The 14,878-nt window shown below is 49.5% G+C and overlaps 1 protein-coding gene across 4 annotated transcripts in view; it reads left to right on the forward strand.

Annotated features, from left to right (window-relative positions):
- Window positions 1-14,878, forward strand: part of XPO7 (exportin 7) — a 70,867-nt gene that overhangs the window by 32,002 nt on the left and 23,987 nt on the right. For all 4 annotated transcript variants that reach the window (XM_083368667.1, XM_083368670.1, XM_083368669.1 and 1 more), the window contains 9 exons: window positions 92-165; window positions 403-522; window positions 4,932-5,078; window positions 5,380-5,552; window positions 5,806-5,999; window positions 7,506-7,611; window positions 8,566-8,701; window positions 12,067-12,140; window positions 12,424-12,504. In XM_083368667.1, coding sequence (XP_083224793.1) covers window positions 92-165; window positions 403-522; window positions 4,932-5,078; window positions 5,380-5,552; window positions 5,806-5,999; window positions 7,506-7,611; window positions 8,566-8,701; window positions 12,067-12,140; window positions 12,424-12,504 — 1,105 coding nt within the window. The remainder of the gene's footprint in view (window positions 1-91; window positions 166-402; window positions 523-4,931; window positions 5,079-5,379; window positions 5,553-5,805; window positions 6,000-7,505; window positions 7,612-8,565; window positions 8,702-12,066; window positions 12,141-12,423; window positions 12,505-14,878) is intronic.

Genomic DNA, 14,878 nt, shown 5'->3' on the forward strand with positions numbered 1-14,878 from the left:
CTAGGACTGCTGTGCATTAGTGTTGGCCTGAAGGATGAATGCAATGTGCTGTTTCAGGTCTGGCCTGAAATTATACTTGTCTCTCTTTCAGCCTTTCTAGATTCCTCAACCCTGCAGTTGTTTTTTGATCTGTACCATTCCATACCTCCCACTTTTTCACCCCTGGTAAGTATCTGTCTCATAGATTTCCCCTGGAAAATGATCAGAGGGTGGGTGGGACCCCAGTAGTACTACACATCTGGGCCTAGCTACATTCAAAGTCAAGAAAAAATACTTTGCTCTTTCTGCCTGACCCACCTCCCACTGTGTTTTTACAGTGTTCAGGCGCCTTTGCACACAGTTTTTGCTTAGGCGCTAACTCATTCAAACAATTCATGTTTTTATTTTGCTCCCCTGGCTTAGGTCTTGTCATGTCTAGTGCAAATTGCTTCAGTCCGGCGGTCCCTATTTAATAATGCAGAAAGAGCCAAGTTCCTGTCACACCTTGTTGATGGTGTCAAGCGCATACTGGAAAATCCCCAAGTAAGTCAGAATGTGAACATGAACAAATTTATATGAACATTGTCATAAATTATCCTTCGAAGCTTCAAATAGATGTCCGGAAACTCATCCTGGGTGTCTGCTTCCAGCTGAGGCTGGTGCGTGTGCAGTTGCCATTTGCAATCATGTGCGAAATGGAGAAAGTGAAGGTTCCCTTTGAGGAAAGCTCAGAAAAAGAAAATATTATTTTTGAAGAACTATAGCAGAATATCCTCCAGCTTGTCCTTTGTTCACTTCATTTATTTATTTTAAATCTTTATAAGATCTATCCAGGAGCGTGGTGGCCTAGTGGCTAAGATGCTTGTTGACTGGAGAATTCTTGTTGACAGGAGAATTGTCAGTTCAAGACCCAAGCATTGCATGATTGCCTGAGCTCCTGTTCTTGCCTCAGCTCCTGCCCACCTAGCAGTTTGAAAGCATGCAAATGTGATTAGATAAATAGGTACCACTTCAGTGGGTAGGTGACAGTGTTCTGTGTGCCTTGCTGTATAGTTATGCTGGCTTTATGACCATGGAAGCATCTGCAGACAACACTGACTCCCTCGGGTCAGAAACGGAGATGAGCACCGCCCCCTAGAGTTGGACACGACTGGACAGGGGAAAACCTTATCTTTTTAAAGATCTCTAGCAGATCTTATAGCAAGTTATAATCCATTTCTGTTTAAAGCACAAAAAGTCCACATAAAAAATAACTAAAGGGTGGTCTAAGTAACAATCTTGCTAACATGTCCTGTATTACAAAGATGTTTCTGTCCTCTAGTGCATGGCTTTTCAACCGGTGGTACGCGTACCACTAGTGGTACGCGAGCACCTGGCTGGTGGTACGCGGCGTCGCCTGCCTCCTCCCCACCCCCGCACTCCGCTCCTTTCCAGCTCACTTGCTGCTGGAAAGCATGCTGCTTGGCAGCGGCCTGCAGAAACCCTACAGAGGGCGCGCGCAGGCGCAGAGCGAAACCCCACCCTCCCCAGGGATTTGTTGTACAGCAACCGGATTGACTTCTGATCGACATTTCTTCGGGGCACACATGGCCGGGAAGGCGTGTCGGAGTCCCAGGTACCGGTAAGGCGATCGGCCCGCTCCTATCCCATCGCCTGCCAGCCCTGGGAGAGCCCCACGCGAGCGCCTCACCAGCCACCGAACCCTGCCTTTCGAGCAGGAGCAGCCTTGCCCTGCTTGCCCTTGGCCACCTCCACAGGTGCTGCAAGGCCAGTCCCCGTTCAGCCCGCCATCCCCGGGAGAGCCCCTTACGAGCGCCTCGCTGGCCGCTGAACCCTGCCTTTTGAGCAGGAGCGGCTGTCGAGCCCTGGGCTCAACAATCAACTGGGTTTGGGGGGGGGAATCCGTGAAGCAACCCAGCTACCTGGCCTGCCAGCCGCTCATTGCTCTGCCGATCAGCTGGGAGGCTGAAACTCCAGATTTGAGCTGCTGACAGAGCGTAGTGCAGGGAAGACACACCAGAGCCAGCCGCTCATTGCTCTGCCGATCAGCTGGTTTGCTGCGCGGATTCCTCCCCCCACACCCACCGAGTTGATTGTCGAGCCCGGGACTTGATAGTGGCCTTGCCCTGCTTGCTTTTGGCCAGCGCTGTGAGTAGCTACTGCCGCCCATCCCACTTTTTGCAAGCCCCGTTATGCCACCGTTGCAGGCTTCCGGCAGCGGAGGCTCCGGGACAAGCGAGATTGCCAGAACCGCGAATCGGCATTTGCTCAGAAATGCCGATCTCGCTTCCTGCGCATCCTGCTTGCTTGCAAAAAGCAAGCTGAAAGCGAGCGAGCAAGATTGCCAGAACCGCGAATTGGCGTTTGCTCAGAAACGCCGATCTCGCCTCCTGCACATCCCGCTTGCTTGCAGAAAGCAAGTGAGTGAGATTGCCAGAACCACGAATCGGTGTTTCCTCAGAAACGCCGATCTCGTGTTCCTGCAATCTTCCTCGTTTTCAGCTTGCTTTCTGCAAGAGAAAGCTGGCCGCAGGGGTGAGTGCCGCTCTAGCACGGAGAGGGGGAGGCCGGTCCCCGTTCGGCCCGCCAGCCCCGGGAGAGTTAAGTGGGCATCAGGTTTCTTGGTAAAAATGGATTTGGAAGGAAGGAAGTGGGAGGGAGGGAGGGAGGGAGGGAAGGAGGAAAGGACAAAGGGAGGGAAGGAAGAAAGGAAGGAAAGAAGGAAGGGACAATGGGAGAGAGGGAGGGAGAGAGAAATGGGGAGAGAGAAGGAGAAAGAAATAGGGAGGGAGAGAAAAAGAAATGGGAGAGGGAGAGAAAGAGGGAGGGAAATAGAGGGAAAGGGAGAAAGGGAAAGAGGGAGAGGAGAAAGGGAGGGAAAGAGAAATAGAGAGGGAGAAAGAGAAAGAGGGAGAGAGAAGGAGAGAGAGAGGGAGGGAGAGAGAGAAAGAGAGGGGGAGAGAGAGAAATTAAATTAGTAACGGTTGTTAAGTGAATCTGGTTTCCCCACTAACTGCTTGTCAGAAGGTTGCAAAAGGCAATCACATGACCCTGGAACAATGTGACATTATAAATATGAATCGGTTGCCAAGTATCGAAATGTAAATCACATGACCCTGGGGATGCTGCAGCGGTCATAAGTGTGAAAAATAGTCATAAGTCACTTTTTTCAGTGCCGTCGTAACTTTGAACACTCACTAAGCGAATTGTTGTAAGTCGAGGACTTGTACTTTATCATTTTTTTTCCTTTTTTTGTCATGCTTTTGACACCTTGCTGGGCGACTGGTGGTACTCGGACATTGCCTTATCCTAAAAGTGGTACAATGGGTGAAAAGGTAGAAAAGCCCTGCTCTAGTGCTTTGCAAGCAACTGGCCATGTAGTTTGCAATGAGTTCACCCACTCAGTTAGTGATGTGGTTTGGGTTGAATGTTGGGGGAGTTCAGGCATAGAGACAAAGTCCCAGCCAGTGGCCACAGAAATGGTGCAAACCTGGTGCTTCTGTGAAGAAGGTCTGACCCAGACATGTCAAACTCGTGACGTCACGTGATGTCGTGCAACGTCTCGGGAGAACTTTTGCCATTGCCAGCAGTGGGGTGGGCGCAGCTTTGCATCTGGCTCACGGGCCAGCAGTTTGACACCCCTGGACTGACCAATTGTCCTATTGGCAATTAATGTAACATTGGAGATACTGCACTAAGATGCTGTTCACGTATTCACAGGCTCTGTTAGTCTGAGGGTGATGAGAGGAACTGAGTCCCGGGGAAGTCCTTAAGAGCTTTATAAATTCTTCCCAAAATTAAGACGTCAATTGCATCAGTCCATCAGAGACAATCCTCTCAGAGGCCCACGGAGATTATAAACATGTTGCACAGAGAGTTTGCAAGAGTTTGTGCAGAAGGGATTTTGGGACAAGCCACAAAGTGCACCTGTTTAGAAAATAGTTAGGTGATAACCTATGTTACAGTATTTCCAGAGCTTTCTGGCAGTTCAACAATAAAGTCCATGGATATCTCCTTCCAAGGAGCTGTAGGGCTGGCCACAGGTTGCGGTAGCCCTGATGGTTTTCCAGGGTGTCTTTTCACTGATGCGCCTACAGGGCAACTGGCAACATAGCTTTCAATGTCCTCTTTCGTGCTCAGCCACCAGAATTGGTGCCTCAGAAGGTCTTGGTCTTTCTTGACAAAACCAAAGTGTCTAGCAGTCTTAGAATTGTGGCTCCACTGCAAGACTACAGAGTCCTCAGGCTTGTGGGTACATAGAGTTTGGTCCTGATTCAGGCACGGCCATCATGTACAGTGACATCATTTTTGTGGTGTGTGAACCAGTCGTCTCCTGCCAGGGCCACTTTCAGAGCATAAGTGAGATTGTCAGTTACTTTAGGTTCCAATTTTCCCTGCATTCTGGTGAAAGCTGGGGCTGCTACTTCATTGGAAGGGATGATGGAATTCACATCCTCTCTGACGCTGTTGTATTGAGGCAGTCTGGAGAGTGCATCACCTGGAAAGTTTTTTCCCCCTGGCAAGTAATGTAGGGAGAAAGTTGCAGGGCCTCCCCCTACTAGTGAGCCATCTACTTGGGTGAACACTTTCAGGGTTTTGAGCTCCCAAGATGCAAACGTCCAGCGGGGCTAACTAGACATCTGGTGAAGCCTCTCTTTGATAGGCCACTTCCCTCAACCCTTCATCCTACATTTTAGCCCCCAGACCGATAATCATCTTTGTTGCTCTTCTCTACATTCTTTCTAGGGCTCCAGCATCTTTTTTGTGTTGTGGTCCAGAACTGGACCCAGCAGTCCCAAGCTAGCCTAATGCTGGAGGCTTTGTGTTTGGTGTAATGGGATGATCTCAGTCAATCTCAAGGTGTCCAAATGCTTCATGTGACCACTCCAGTACTCTCATTGAGGAGTTTGTGCAGAACTGATGATTCTCCTCCTTCTCTTTTTCTTTCTCAGAGTTTGTCAGACCCAAACAACTATCATGAATTCTGTCGGCTTTTAGCTCGTCTGAAAAGCAATTATCAGCTCGGGGAGCTGGTAAAAGTGGAAAACTATCCTGAGGTCATCCGACTCATTGCCAACTTCACTGTCACCAGCTTGCAGGTGGGACACTGTGGGGTTTCCTTTTGCTGGAGCGAGTCTGTGGGCGGGAGGTGGAGCACAAATGCGGCAGCTGTCACTTCAGTCCTCCCGGCTCCTGCTTCTTCACCATAGGAGGCCTTTTGAACTTGGATGGGCAGGGAAAGGCACGGCTTCCCTTTGGACACCAGCCTTTAGAATACACATTTTCTGGGGCTAGAACTGGTCGCTTTACTTGCAAATGGCTGGAACAGGCCTCTTCCTCTGAGTAGGGAGGTTTCACAGGCAGGCCGATTGCATTCACCACCTTCCTTCCTTTCGGCAGCACTGGGAGTTTGCTCCGAACAGCGTGCACTATCTCCTCAGCCTGTGGCAGCGTCTGGCAGCATCTGTTCCCTACGTTAAAGCCACCGAGCCACACATGCTGGAGACGTACACCCCAGAGGTTACCAAAGCATACATCACCTCCAGGCTGGAGTCCGTCCACATCATACTGAGGTAAGATGTTCTGACAGTGGCTGGTCCTCGCAGTCTTTGTCTGGGAATGTCTGAAAGCTATGCAGCCGCAAGAGAAGAACGCTGCCGTAACACCGGCTGCAAATGGGAGGGAAGCGGGCCTTGCTGCTTTCACGTTTTCCCTGTAAATCTACAGGCCTCCTCAGCGGAGCTCCCAGGGTCCGTCTGCCTTTGCAAAGGGAGCACCTGGCAGAGGCTCCTTCTCTCTCCAATTGGCTGCTTTGTCTACCCACAGAGATGGCCTAGAAGATCCACTGGATGACACAGGTTTGGTGCAGCAGCAGCTCGACCAGCTGTCCACTATTGGGCGCTGCGAATATGAGAAGACCTGTGCCCTCCTAGTGCAGCTGTTTGACCAGTCCGCTCAGTCCTACCAGGAACTGCTGCAAAGTGCCACAGCCATCCCGGTGGATGTGGCCGTGCAAGAAGGTGAGCGAGCAGAAGGCTCCTGTCTTGGCTTGGCTGGTTTCAGAAGGGAAGCCTTGGGGTGCCGGAGCTTAATCGGGTAGACCAGCCTCCTTTGCGAGTGAGATTTCTCTTGCAGCGTTTCTCCAGCACAGCTGCACCTGATTGGGGATTGTGATTCTTGGAAACAATGCAGGACAGATTGGAAGTGTTTTAATGCAGGATGAAGTTAATTAACAGTTGAGAGTCCGCATTAGTTCCTATCTAATGAAAAGGAGAGCCACATAAAGCACAGAAGTGTTATACCTTTGAAACTCTGCTTCTAAGCATTGGAGTGCTTTTGCCCAACCACACACACTGGCCAGGAAAGCCACGGAATCTTCTTCCCTTCAGTTTAACAAAGAGCCAGAGTTTTGACTACATCACCAGTCGGCTTTTCAAGTCTGAAAAGCTTAAAATTTTCCTGGCTAAGACTTTGGGCGAGAATAAAAAATAAATGTATTGTTCATAATAAAACTTATTTCAAGTGGCACCAATCAAGTGGTCCCAGATAAACAACTGCAGGGATTGGCAAAGAACAATTAATAGATTTATGTGAAATGCAGTGGAAAAAACAAGACTAACATTCAAAATTTTGCAAGATTTCAGAGAGGTGGACTAGTTTTTTCCAGTCTCAGACCATAGGCAGTCCTCAGCTTAAGGCCACAATTCAGCGACCCTTTGAAATTACAACAGTGCTGAAGGAAGGGACTTATCACCTTCACCCAAAGTTATGGCTGCTGCAGCACCCCCTGCAGTCGCAGGATCACAGTTCATGTGCTTGACCCTCTGGCTGCCCATATGACCAACTGCAGGGATGCTGCAACTGCATCTTCATCTTCATCTTCTCCACCAGCTGAGCTTCTGAAGTGGATGACTGCAGTGTGCTTTAGTGGAGCTGTCCTTGAAGAACCTCCAGAGGCTGTGGTGGCCCAAGGCATTGTGATCACACTTGGTGTGCCCAGGTTGCATCTTTGCTTCGCAAACTTCACTAGCCCTCAGTACGATTCCTGGTGCAGTTTGAGTTTTATCGCTCATCAAGCCCTTTGTGGCTTCAGGCTGCATTCTTTGAGGATCTGACTCTGTGCAGAGATGTGCACCTGGCACATTCAGTCTGGCAGGAGAGGCCTGCTCCAGCTCCCGTCTGTTACAGAACGTCATTGGAGGGGAGGCCCAGTGCCCCAGTGCCTGCCCTCTGGAACAGCATTCAAATTAGGAGTTGGCCCTGCTGGCCTTTCCTAAACCCCTTGAGATCTAGATCTTCTCCCAGGCTGTGTGTATTTCTGTTGCTGGGTTTTCCCTTGCTTGCCTTTTTTGTTATTTGGATGTGTTTATGTGAGGGCTGATGTGGGAAGTGTGTGTATGACATGGATGGTTTTGCCTGCTGGCTGCCCAGGGTGAGAGGGGCAACCTTCTCAGTCTAAATAAAGGAAAGGTATGTGGGGAGAAGACAGGTTTATGGATTAGCTCTGTTACTTTTTCTGGCTTCAGGACGCCTCACCTGGCTGGTCTATATCATTGGGGCCGTGATTGGCGGGCGGGTGTCATTTGCCAGCACAGACGAGCAAGATGCCATGGATGGCGAACTGGTTTGTCGGTAAGAACCTAGCACTAATAATAAGAATCCTGCCACAATCCCTTTAACACCATCAAAGAGAGTAATCCAACATTTGTTTATTATTCTGTTATCAACCTCTGCCTGTCCCGGGTCTTTGGGAAACACTCAACACGTGGATTAAAATGCCAAATCCAGTCTGAACATCTGGCTGACTGCAATAAGCGATTAATAAAAATAGTCATAATTGAGCATTCCTGAGATATGCTGCACTGGCTGTTCACCTTGTCAGCACTCACAACCCGAATACGTGTTTTATGAATCAGCTGGGTGTGTATGTGCACTTCATTGCTACCTCTGCAGAACAAACTTTGCAGTTTTGGATACAGAACACAGAACTAAATATTGAAAATTGGTGGGTTGCTGGGCTTTGAAATGGGAAAGTTCAAAGTTTGTGGTCAAAGCACAGCAGTTATTTTCAAGAGAAAGTGACACCTCATCCATTGCTAAAAGAAAAGATAGGGCAGGGTAGCCATTAATTGAGTTAAGCTTTCCTTCTGCTGATTGTTTTTAACATTCTCCAAAATGTAATCTTGTCAATGTTAATGTTATGAAAACAAAAAGTTTCCCATCAGCCAGATATTTCTGAGTCTTTAAGGTCTCCTTGAGAAACCTGCATGAAATTCTGGATGGGGCAAAATTAGCAGAGTGGTTTTCAATGTACCAGAAGCGCCCACTTTGGGCACTTAGCTGTGTGACAATCCTTGTCTCTGGAGGGGCGTCTGACTTCCCAAGCCAAAAGGTGGTTTCAGAGGAACCAGTGTGACTTGTCCTCCTCATACTGGCAAATTGGGCTACCAATTCAACCAGACATGAAAAGTCGGCAGCCTGCCATTTTAAAATAAAAAAATGCCCTTTTGAATAAATGGGTGGAGGACCGATTTGGACTTGTGCCCTCAGCACTGCCATGTTCTTCATCCCTTCCTGCCTTTCCAGGGTTCTTCAGCTCATGAACTTGACCGATTCACGTCTTGCTCAGGCAGGCAATGAGAAGCTAGAGCTGGCCATGCTGAGCTTCTTTGAGCAGTTCCGGAAAATTTACATAGGAGACCAGGTGCAGAAATCCTCTAAGGTAAAAAATACTTGTAGTTGGATCTCTTCTCATTACAGAATTTTTCATAATGTTTGCACAATAAGCTTCATAAAAACTCTTCATCTGCAGATTATTCTTGGTCAGTGTGGGGCTTCAGGGTTTAGTGACCGTGGTCTGCAGAACAGGTTTCCTAACATTTTGCCAGCCACCGTGGCTGCCCACTTCAGAAGCCAAGTGGGATACCCTACAGGCTGCAGGGGACGGAGCAGGGCCAGGCGTCTCGATTGGCCTTTAGGTTTCTAGTTGGTGAGGTCTTGGCTTTGGTTACTTCTTGGTTTGTGCCCAATGCTGATTAGTTATTTTGGTGATGTCGGTTCCTGATTGGTCCTTTGTTCATTCTGATTAGTCATTTTTGGAGTTCTGGTTCCTGGTTGGTTCTTATACCATGTTGGGTTCATTCTGATTGGTCATTTTTGGAGTTCTGGTTTCTGATTGGTTCTTACTTTATGTTGGGTCCAGGCAAGTTTCTGTTCCTGGTTGTTTCTGCTTTAACATTGTGTTTTTCTAATAATTTTCTTATTTGGTCAATGACCTTCTCAGTGTAGGACATAAATGCCCTCCCTATTGGGGTGGTTTGTCTTTATTATTATTTGCCTGCTTTGTAATGCTCATCTAATCTCACTCATGGAGCACCCATCAGCTTATAGAGCTTGATTAAGATGTCTTAATGCATAGAAATAGAACCATGTCAGGAAGGGATGTCGGAAGTCTTCTGGTGCAATCCTGCTCAATTCAGGAGACCTTCTGCCATCCTAAACGAATGGTTGTCCAGTCTGTTTTTGAAAATCTCCAGTGATGGAGCACCCACAACTTCAACTGTCCCACTGATTAATTGTTCTCACTGTCAGAAAATTTCTCCTTTTGGTTTGGATTTCTCTTAAATAAGCTTCCATCCATTGCTTCTTGTCCTGTCCTCAGGTACTAGGAGAATAAACTGACCCGCCTGTTGCCTAGCCCCTCAAATACTGGAAGACTTGTTACCATGTCCCCCCTAATCTAGGATAGGCTAGATAAAGCTCGTTCCCTCAAGCGTTCATCATATGCTTTAGCCTGCAAACCCCTAATAATTTGTGTTGCTCTTCTCTTTTTATTGTCTCAACATCTTTGTATTGTGGTGATCAGAACTGGATGCAGTATTCCAATTGTGGCCTCACTAATGCAGTATAAAGCAATATTATCCCTTTTCATGATCTTGATGCTATCACTGTGTTGATGCAGCCCACTATGGCATTGGCATTTTTGGTAACTGCAGCACATTGTTCGTTCATATTTAAGTCATCTGCAAGTTTGATGAGTTCCCCTTCTATCCTCTCATCTGCACTGTGGGCACAATTATTAGGCAAGTTGTATTTTGGAGGATTAATTTTCTTATTGAACAACTGCAGTGCTCTCAGTCAATCCAAAATGCTAATAAACCTCAAACCTGAATAAGAAAGAAAACATGAGGTTTTGGCTTTCTTAGGAGAATATCTATGTGTGCACAATTATTGGGCAACTTGGTGTGCAGAATTATCATGCAGCTAAATGAAAAACAAAACTTTGCCCATCTCACTGGTTTATTTGCATCGGTTAAAGTGAGAATAATAACTCAAAATGTACAAATAAACATTTCTGACATTTCAGGAAAAAAAATTAGTGACCAATCCATCCATCCTTCTTTTTAACAACAGTCATAAGCCTTCCATTCACGGAGTCAATTTCTCGATCTGTTGACGATCAACATTTTGTGCAGCAGCAAGCACAGCCTCCCAGACACTGTTCAGAGAGGTGTGCTGTTTTCCTTCACTGTAATCTTTTCTTTAAGAAGGGCCCATAAGTAATCAATAGGGTTTAGGTCAGGTGAGGAAGGGGGCCCATGTCATATTTTCAACTTTAAGGCCTTCACTGGCTAGCCACACAGTGGATACTTCGATGCATGCGATGGTCTCCTTGAAAAATGCAGACTTTTTCCTGTACCACTGCTTGAAGAAAGTGTCTTCTAAAAACTGGCAGTAGGTTTGGGAGTTGATTTTGAGTCCATCTTCAATCAGAAAAGGTCCAACTAGCGCAGACATGTCAAACTTGCAACATCATGTGACGTCGTGCAACGTATTGGGACAGTTTTGCCATTGCCGGCAATGGGCTGGGTGTGGCTTCCGAACAACACATCCGGCCTGCGGGCCAGCAATTTGACACTCCTGAACTAGCGGATCTTTAATAATACCAACCCAACCACTACCCCCCCCCCCACCTTGCTGGTGTCTGAGTCGAAGTGGAGCTCTGTGCCCGTTACTGATCCAGCCATGGGCCCATCCATCTGGCCCATCAAGAGTCACTCTCCTCGGTCCATAAAACCTTTGAAAAATCTGTCTTTAGAAATTTCCTGGCCCAGTCTTCCCTTTTCAACTTACATGTATTGTTCAGTGGTAGTGGGCTTTCATCCTTCCTTACCTTGGCCATGTCTCTGAGCACTGAACACCTTGTACTTCTGGGCACTCCAGGCAGGTTGCAGTTCTGGAATAAGTGGGTTGACTCACTTTAGAGCCACAGCGTTCATTTAACCACTGTCCAATATCATAAAATCAGTCAGTCATGTGGATGATTTGACTTACAACTTTCATGACAGAAATTCCAGGCAGCATCACAGTTGAGGACTATTTGTATATGATTGTGGGAGGGTTGCAAGGCATTTGGCAGTGTGGCACGTGGGGATGGGACCAGTGAAGGCTTGATAAGGTAGTTAGGTTTCTGCAGCATTCAGGATCGCACTTGAGTGTTTTGTAGATTGGTGACTCTAACACCTCCTGAATCAACTTCTTTGGAAACCAGTTCAGCTAAGGCCAGTCAGGAGTCAAGACAGGAACCCAGTCAGTCCCTGCTCAGTTTCCTGTGAAGGTGTCAGCCAGAGTTGCTGGCAAAGTGTCAGGTAATCTGTTCTCTGGACCATGGTCACTAAATCCTGAAGCCCAACAGATACCAGGCATGAAAGCCTCGGCCAGTATATGATTCTCGAGATGGTGGCTTTCGGAATTTGCTGGCCGACCATTAAAAAAAAGTTTGCACAAAGCAATTTCATATCTTGAAGCCCGTTTCCTGGGCAACTGCCGTATCCGAGGTGATCTCTGTTCAGAGCAGCTCTTGGCATATCCCGCCAGAAGGGGAGAAGCTGCCAGAGGGCAAATTGCAGGCCATCCAAACTGGAGGCAGGGGAGGCTTCAGTCAAGTCCCCAGTGGGCTGCTTGATTCTGAGGCATCCAGACCTGCTTTTGCTGGGGAGGAGGGCAGCTGATCTATTAGAGGAACCGGGCTCGAGGAAAGTGAATTCGTAAGAGCCACCTGAGCTGAAATCGGTTTTCCACTCCTAGCTGTATCGCCGGCTCTCGGAAGTCCTGGGACTGAATGACGAGACCATGGTCCTGAGTGTCTTCATAGGAAAAATGTAAGTCCTTTGGCTGTCACCTCAGCATTGGCTGCACCCTGGGTCTGTGCGAAAGGTTCTGCTCGTGGTGGGCTGGCAGTCTGACTGCAGGTAGTGGTCCTAGAGGCAGCCCCCCCTCCTCCAAACATTGGACCATGCAGCTTTGGGACAGCAGAGACGAGTGAACGGTTGAGTGATTCCACCCCAGCATCTCTGAGCTTTCTTGTTGACTGGGACTTTGGGAGGATGAAAGGCCTGAGGCGAAAGAAGCAGCCGCTGGACGGTGTGCATTTCCTCCCTACAGAATCACTAACCTGAAGTACTGGGGACGGTGCGAACCAATCACCTCCAAGACGTTGCAGCTTCTCAATGACCTCTCCATTGGATATCCTTTTCTGTCTGTGGGCTCAACAAGGGTGCTCTAGGCATCGTGGGGAGGCTTCCCTCGAAAGCTCCTCAGCGTCTGCTGCCCTGTTTCTCACAGGATTCCTTTCAAGACTAGAACAGGATAAGCAGCAGATATATTGCAAGAGTAAATAATTGTATGATAACGTTTAATACATTAACTGTATTCATAAGATGGCAGCAGGTGTTTGCGCGGAGGGCCATATCAACACCTGGGATCGCGCCCCCGCTATCTCCGAGCGGTGGCGCGCTCCGACCCTCCGGTTAGCACCCTCTTACCCGGGGATGAGGGTGATCAGGCCCCTGAGCTCAGGTTGGTCTATTTTAATGCTAGATCCGTAGTTAACAAAGCTCTCCTCATCCATGATCTGATCGAGGAGGAAGGTGCAGATCTAGCGTGCATCACGGAAACTTGGTTGGGTTCGGAGGGAGGGGTGCCTCTCACCGAGTTATGCCCGCCAGGTTTCCGGGTGCTGCACCAGCCACGGGCTCAGGGCAGGGGTGGTGGGGTGGCAGTGGTTATTCGGGAGACTTTGTGTCCCCGGGAGGCCACCATTGTCCAGATGGCCGGGAGTGAATCCCTCCTCTTGAGATGTGGTTCTCGGGTTCAGTTGGGTTTGTTGCTTACATACCTGGCGCCCAGCTGTGTGGCAACAGCCCTGCCTGAGCTGCTCGACACCCTCTCAGGGTTCGCGGTGGAGTTCCCCAGGCTTATAGTCCTGGGTGACTTCAACCTGCCGTCACTGGGAGGGTCGTCGGAGTTAGCTCGGGAGTTCATGGCTTCCATGACAGCCATGGGCCTGACCCAGGTTATTGAGGGCCCGACTCATGTGGGGGATCATACTCTCGACCTGGTATTCCTGTCTGGACAGTGGTTGGATGATCTGGGAGGGGGCTCCCCGTCCATCACCCCTCTGTCATGGTCAGATCACCACCTCCTGAGGCTGGTTTTCCGTCATGCCACCCCCCCGCTGCTGGGCGGCGGAACCGACCAGGTGGTTCCGCCCCAGGCACCTAATGGACCCGGATCGATTCCAGAGGGCGCTTGGGCCTATACCTATCACCCTTACCCACAGCCCAGTCGATGCTCTGGTGGAGGCCTGGGAAACGGCTGCCACCAGGGCACTTGACTGTGTTGTACCCATGCGACCTCTGACCCGGCGCAGATCCCGTTGGGCCCCATGGTTCTCTGTGGAGCTCCGGGAGATGAAGCGTCGGAGACGAGGTCTAGAGAGCGGTTGGAGATCCAGCCGATCCGAATCCGACCGATTGCAGTTAAGAACCTTTATAAGGTCTTATCTTGCGGCGATAAGGACGGCGAAGTCTAACTACTTTGCCGCCCTTATCGCGTCCGCAGATAATCGCCCGGCCGCCCTGTTTAGGGTGACTCGCTCCCTCCTTAACCAGGAGGTGAGGGAGGATCCCTTACAGGGACGAGCCGAGGAGTTTAGTCATCATCTGGCGGACAAAATCGCTCGGATCCGGACCGGCCTGGACTCTGACTGGGCAGAGTCTGATGTGGAGGAATCAGGCGGTCTTGAGCACGTTATCTGGACTGAGTTCAACCCTGTTTCCCCTGATGATGTGGACAGGATCATGGGGAGACTGAGCACCACCACCTGTTTGTTGGATCCGTGCCCCTCCTGGCTAGCTTATGCGGCTCGGGAGGGAACACGAGGCTGGTTCCATGCAGTAATAACTGCTTCTTTGAAGGAGGGTGTCTTCCCTGCCGCCTTGAAGTGGTGGTGAGACCCCTTCTCAAGAAGCCTGCTTTGGACCCGGCTGCTTTAGACAACTACCGTCCAGTCTCCAACCTTCGCTTTCTGGCGAAGGTTGTTGAGAGTGTGGTGGCGCATCAGCTCCCTCTGTTCCTGGAGGAAACTGATTATCTGGACCCGTACCAATCGGGTTTCAGGCCCGGACACAGCACGGAGACGGCATTGGTCGCGCTGGTGAATGATCTCTGGAGGGCAAGGGACAGGGGTTGCTCCTCTGTCCTGGTCCTATTAGATCTCTCAGCGGCTTTCGATACCATCGACCATGGTATCCTGCTGCGGCGTCTCAGGGGGTTGTGAGTGGGAGGCACCGTTTTACGGTGGTTCTCCTACCTCCAGGGCCGCTCGCAGTCGGTGTTGACGGGAGGGCAGAGATCCGCCCCGAGGCCTCTCATTTGTGGAGTCCCTCAGGGGTCGGTTGTCTCGCCTCTCCTGTTCAACATCTATATGAAGCCGCTGGGCGAGATAATTCGTGGCTTCGGGGTGGGGTATCACCAGTACGCTGATGATACCCAACTTTTTCTTTCCACCCCGAACCAACCCAGCGATGCCCTCTCCGTGATGTCCCGGTGCCTGGAG

The sequence above is a fragment of the Vipera ursinii genome (assembly GCF_947247035.1).
Source record: "Vipera ursinii genome assembly, chromosome: 8".
NCBI lineage: Eukaryota > Metazoa > Chordata > Lepidosauria > Squamata > Viperidae > Vipera > Vipera ursinii.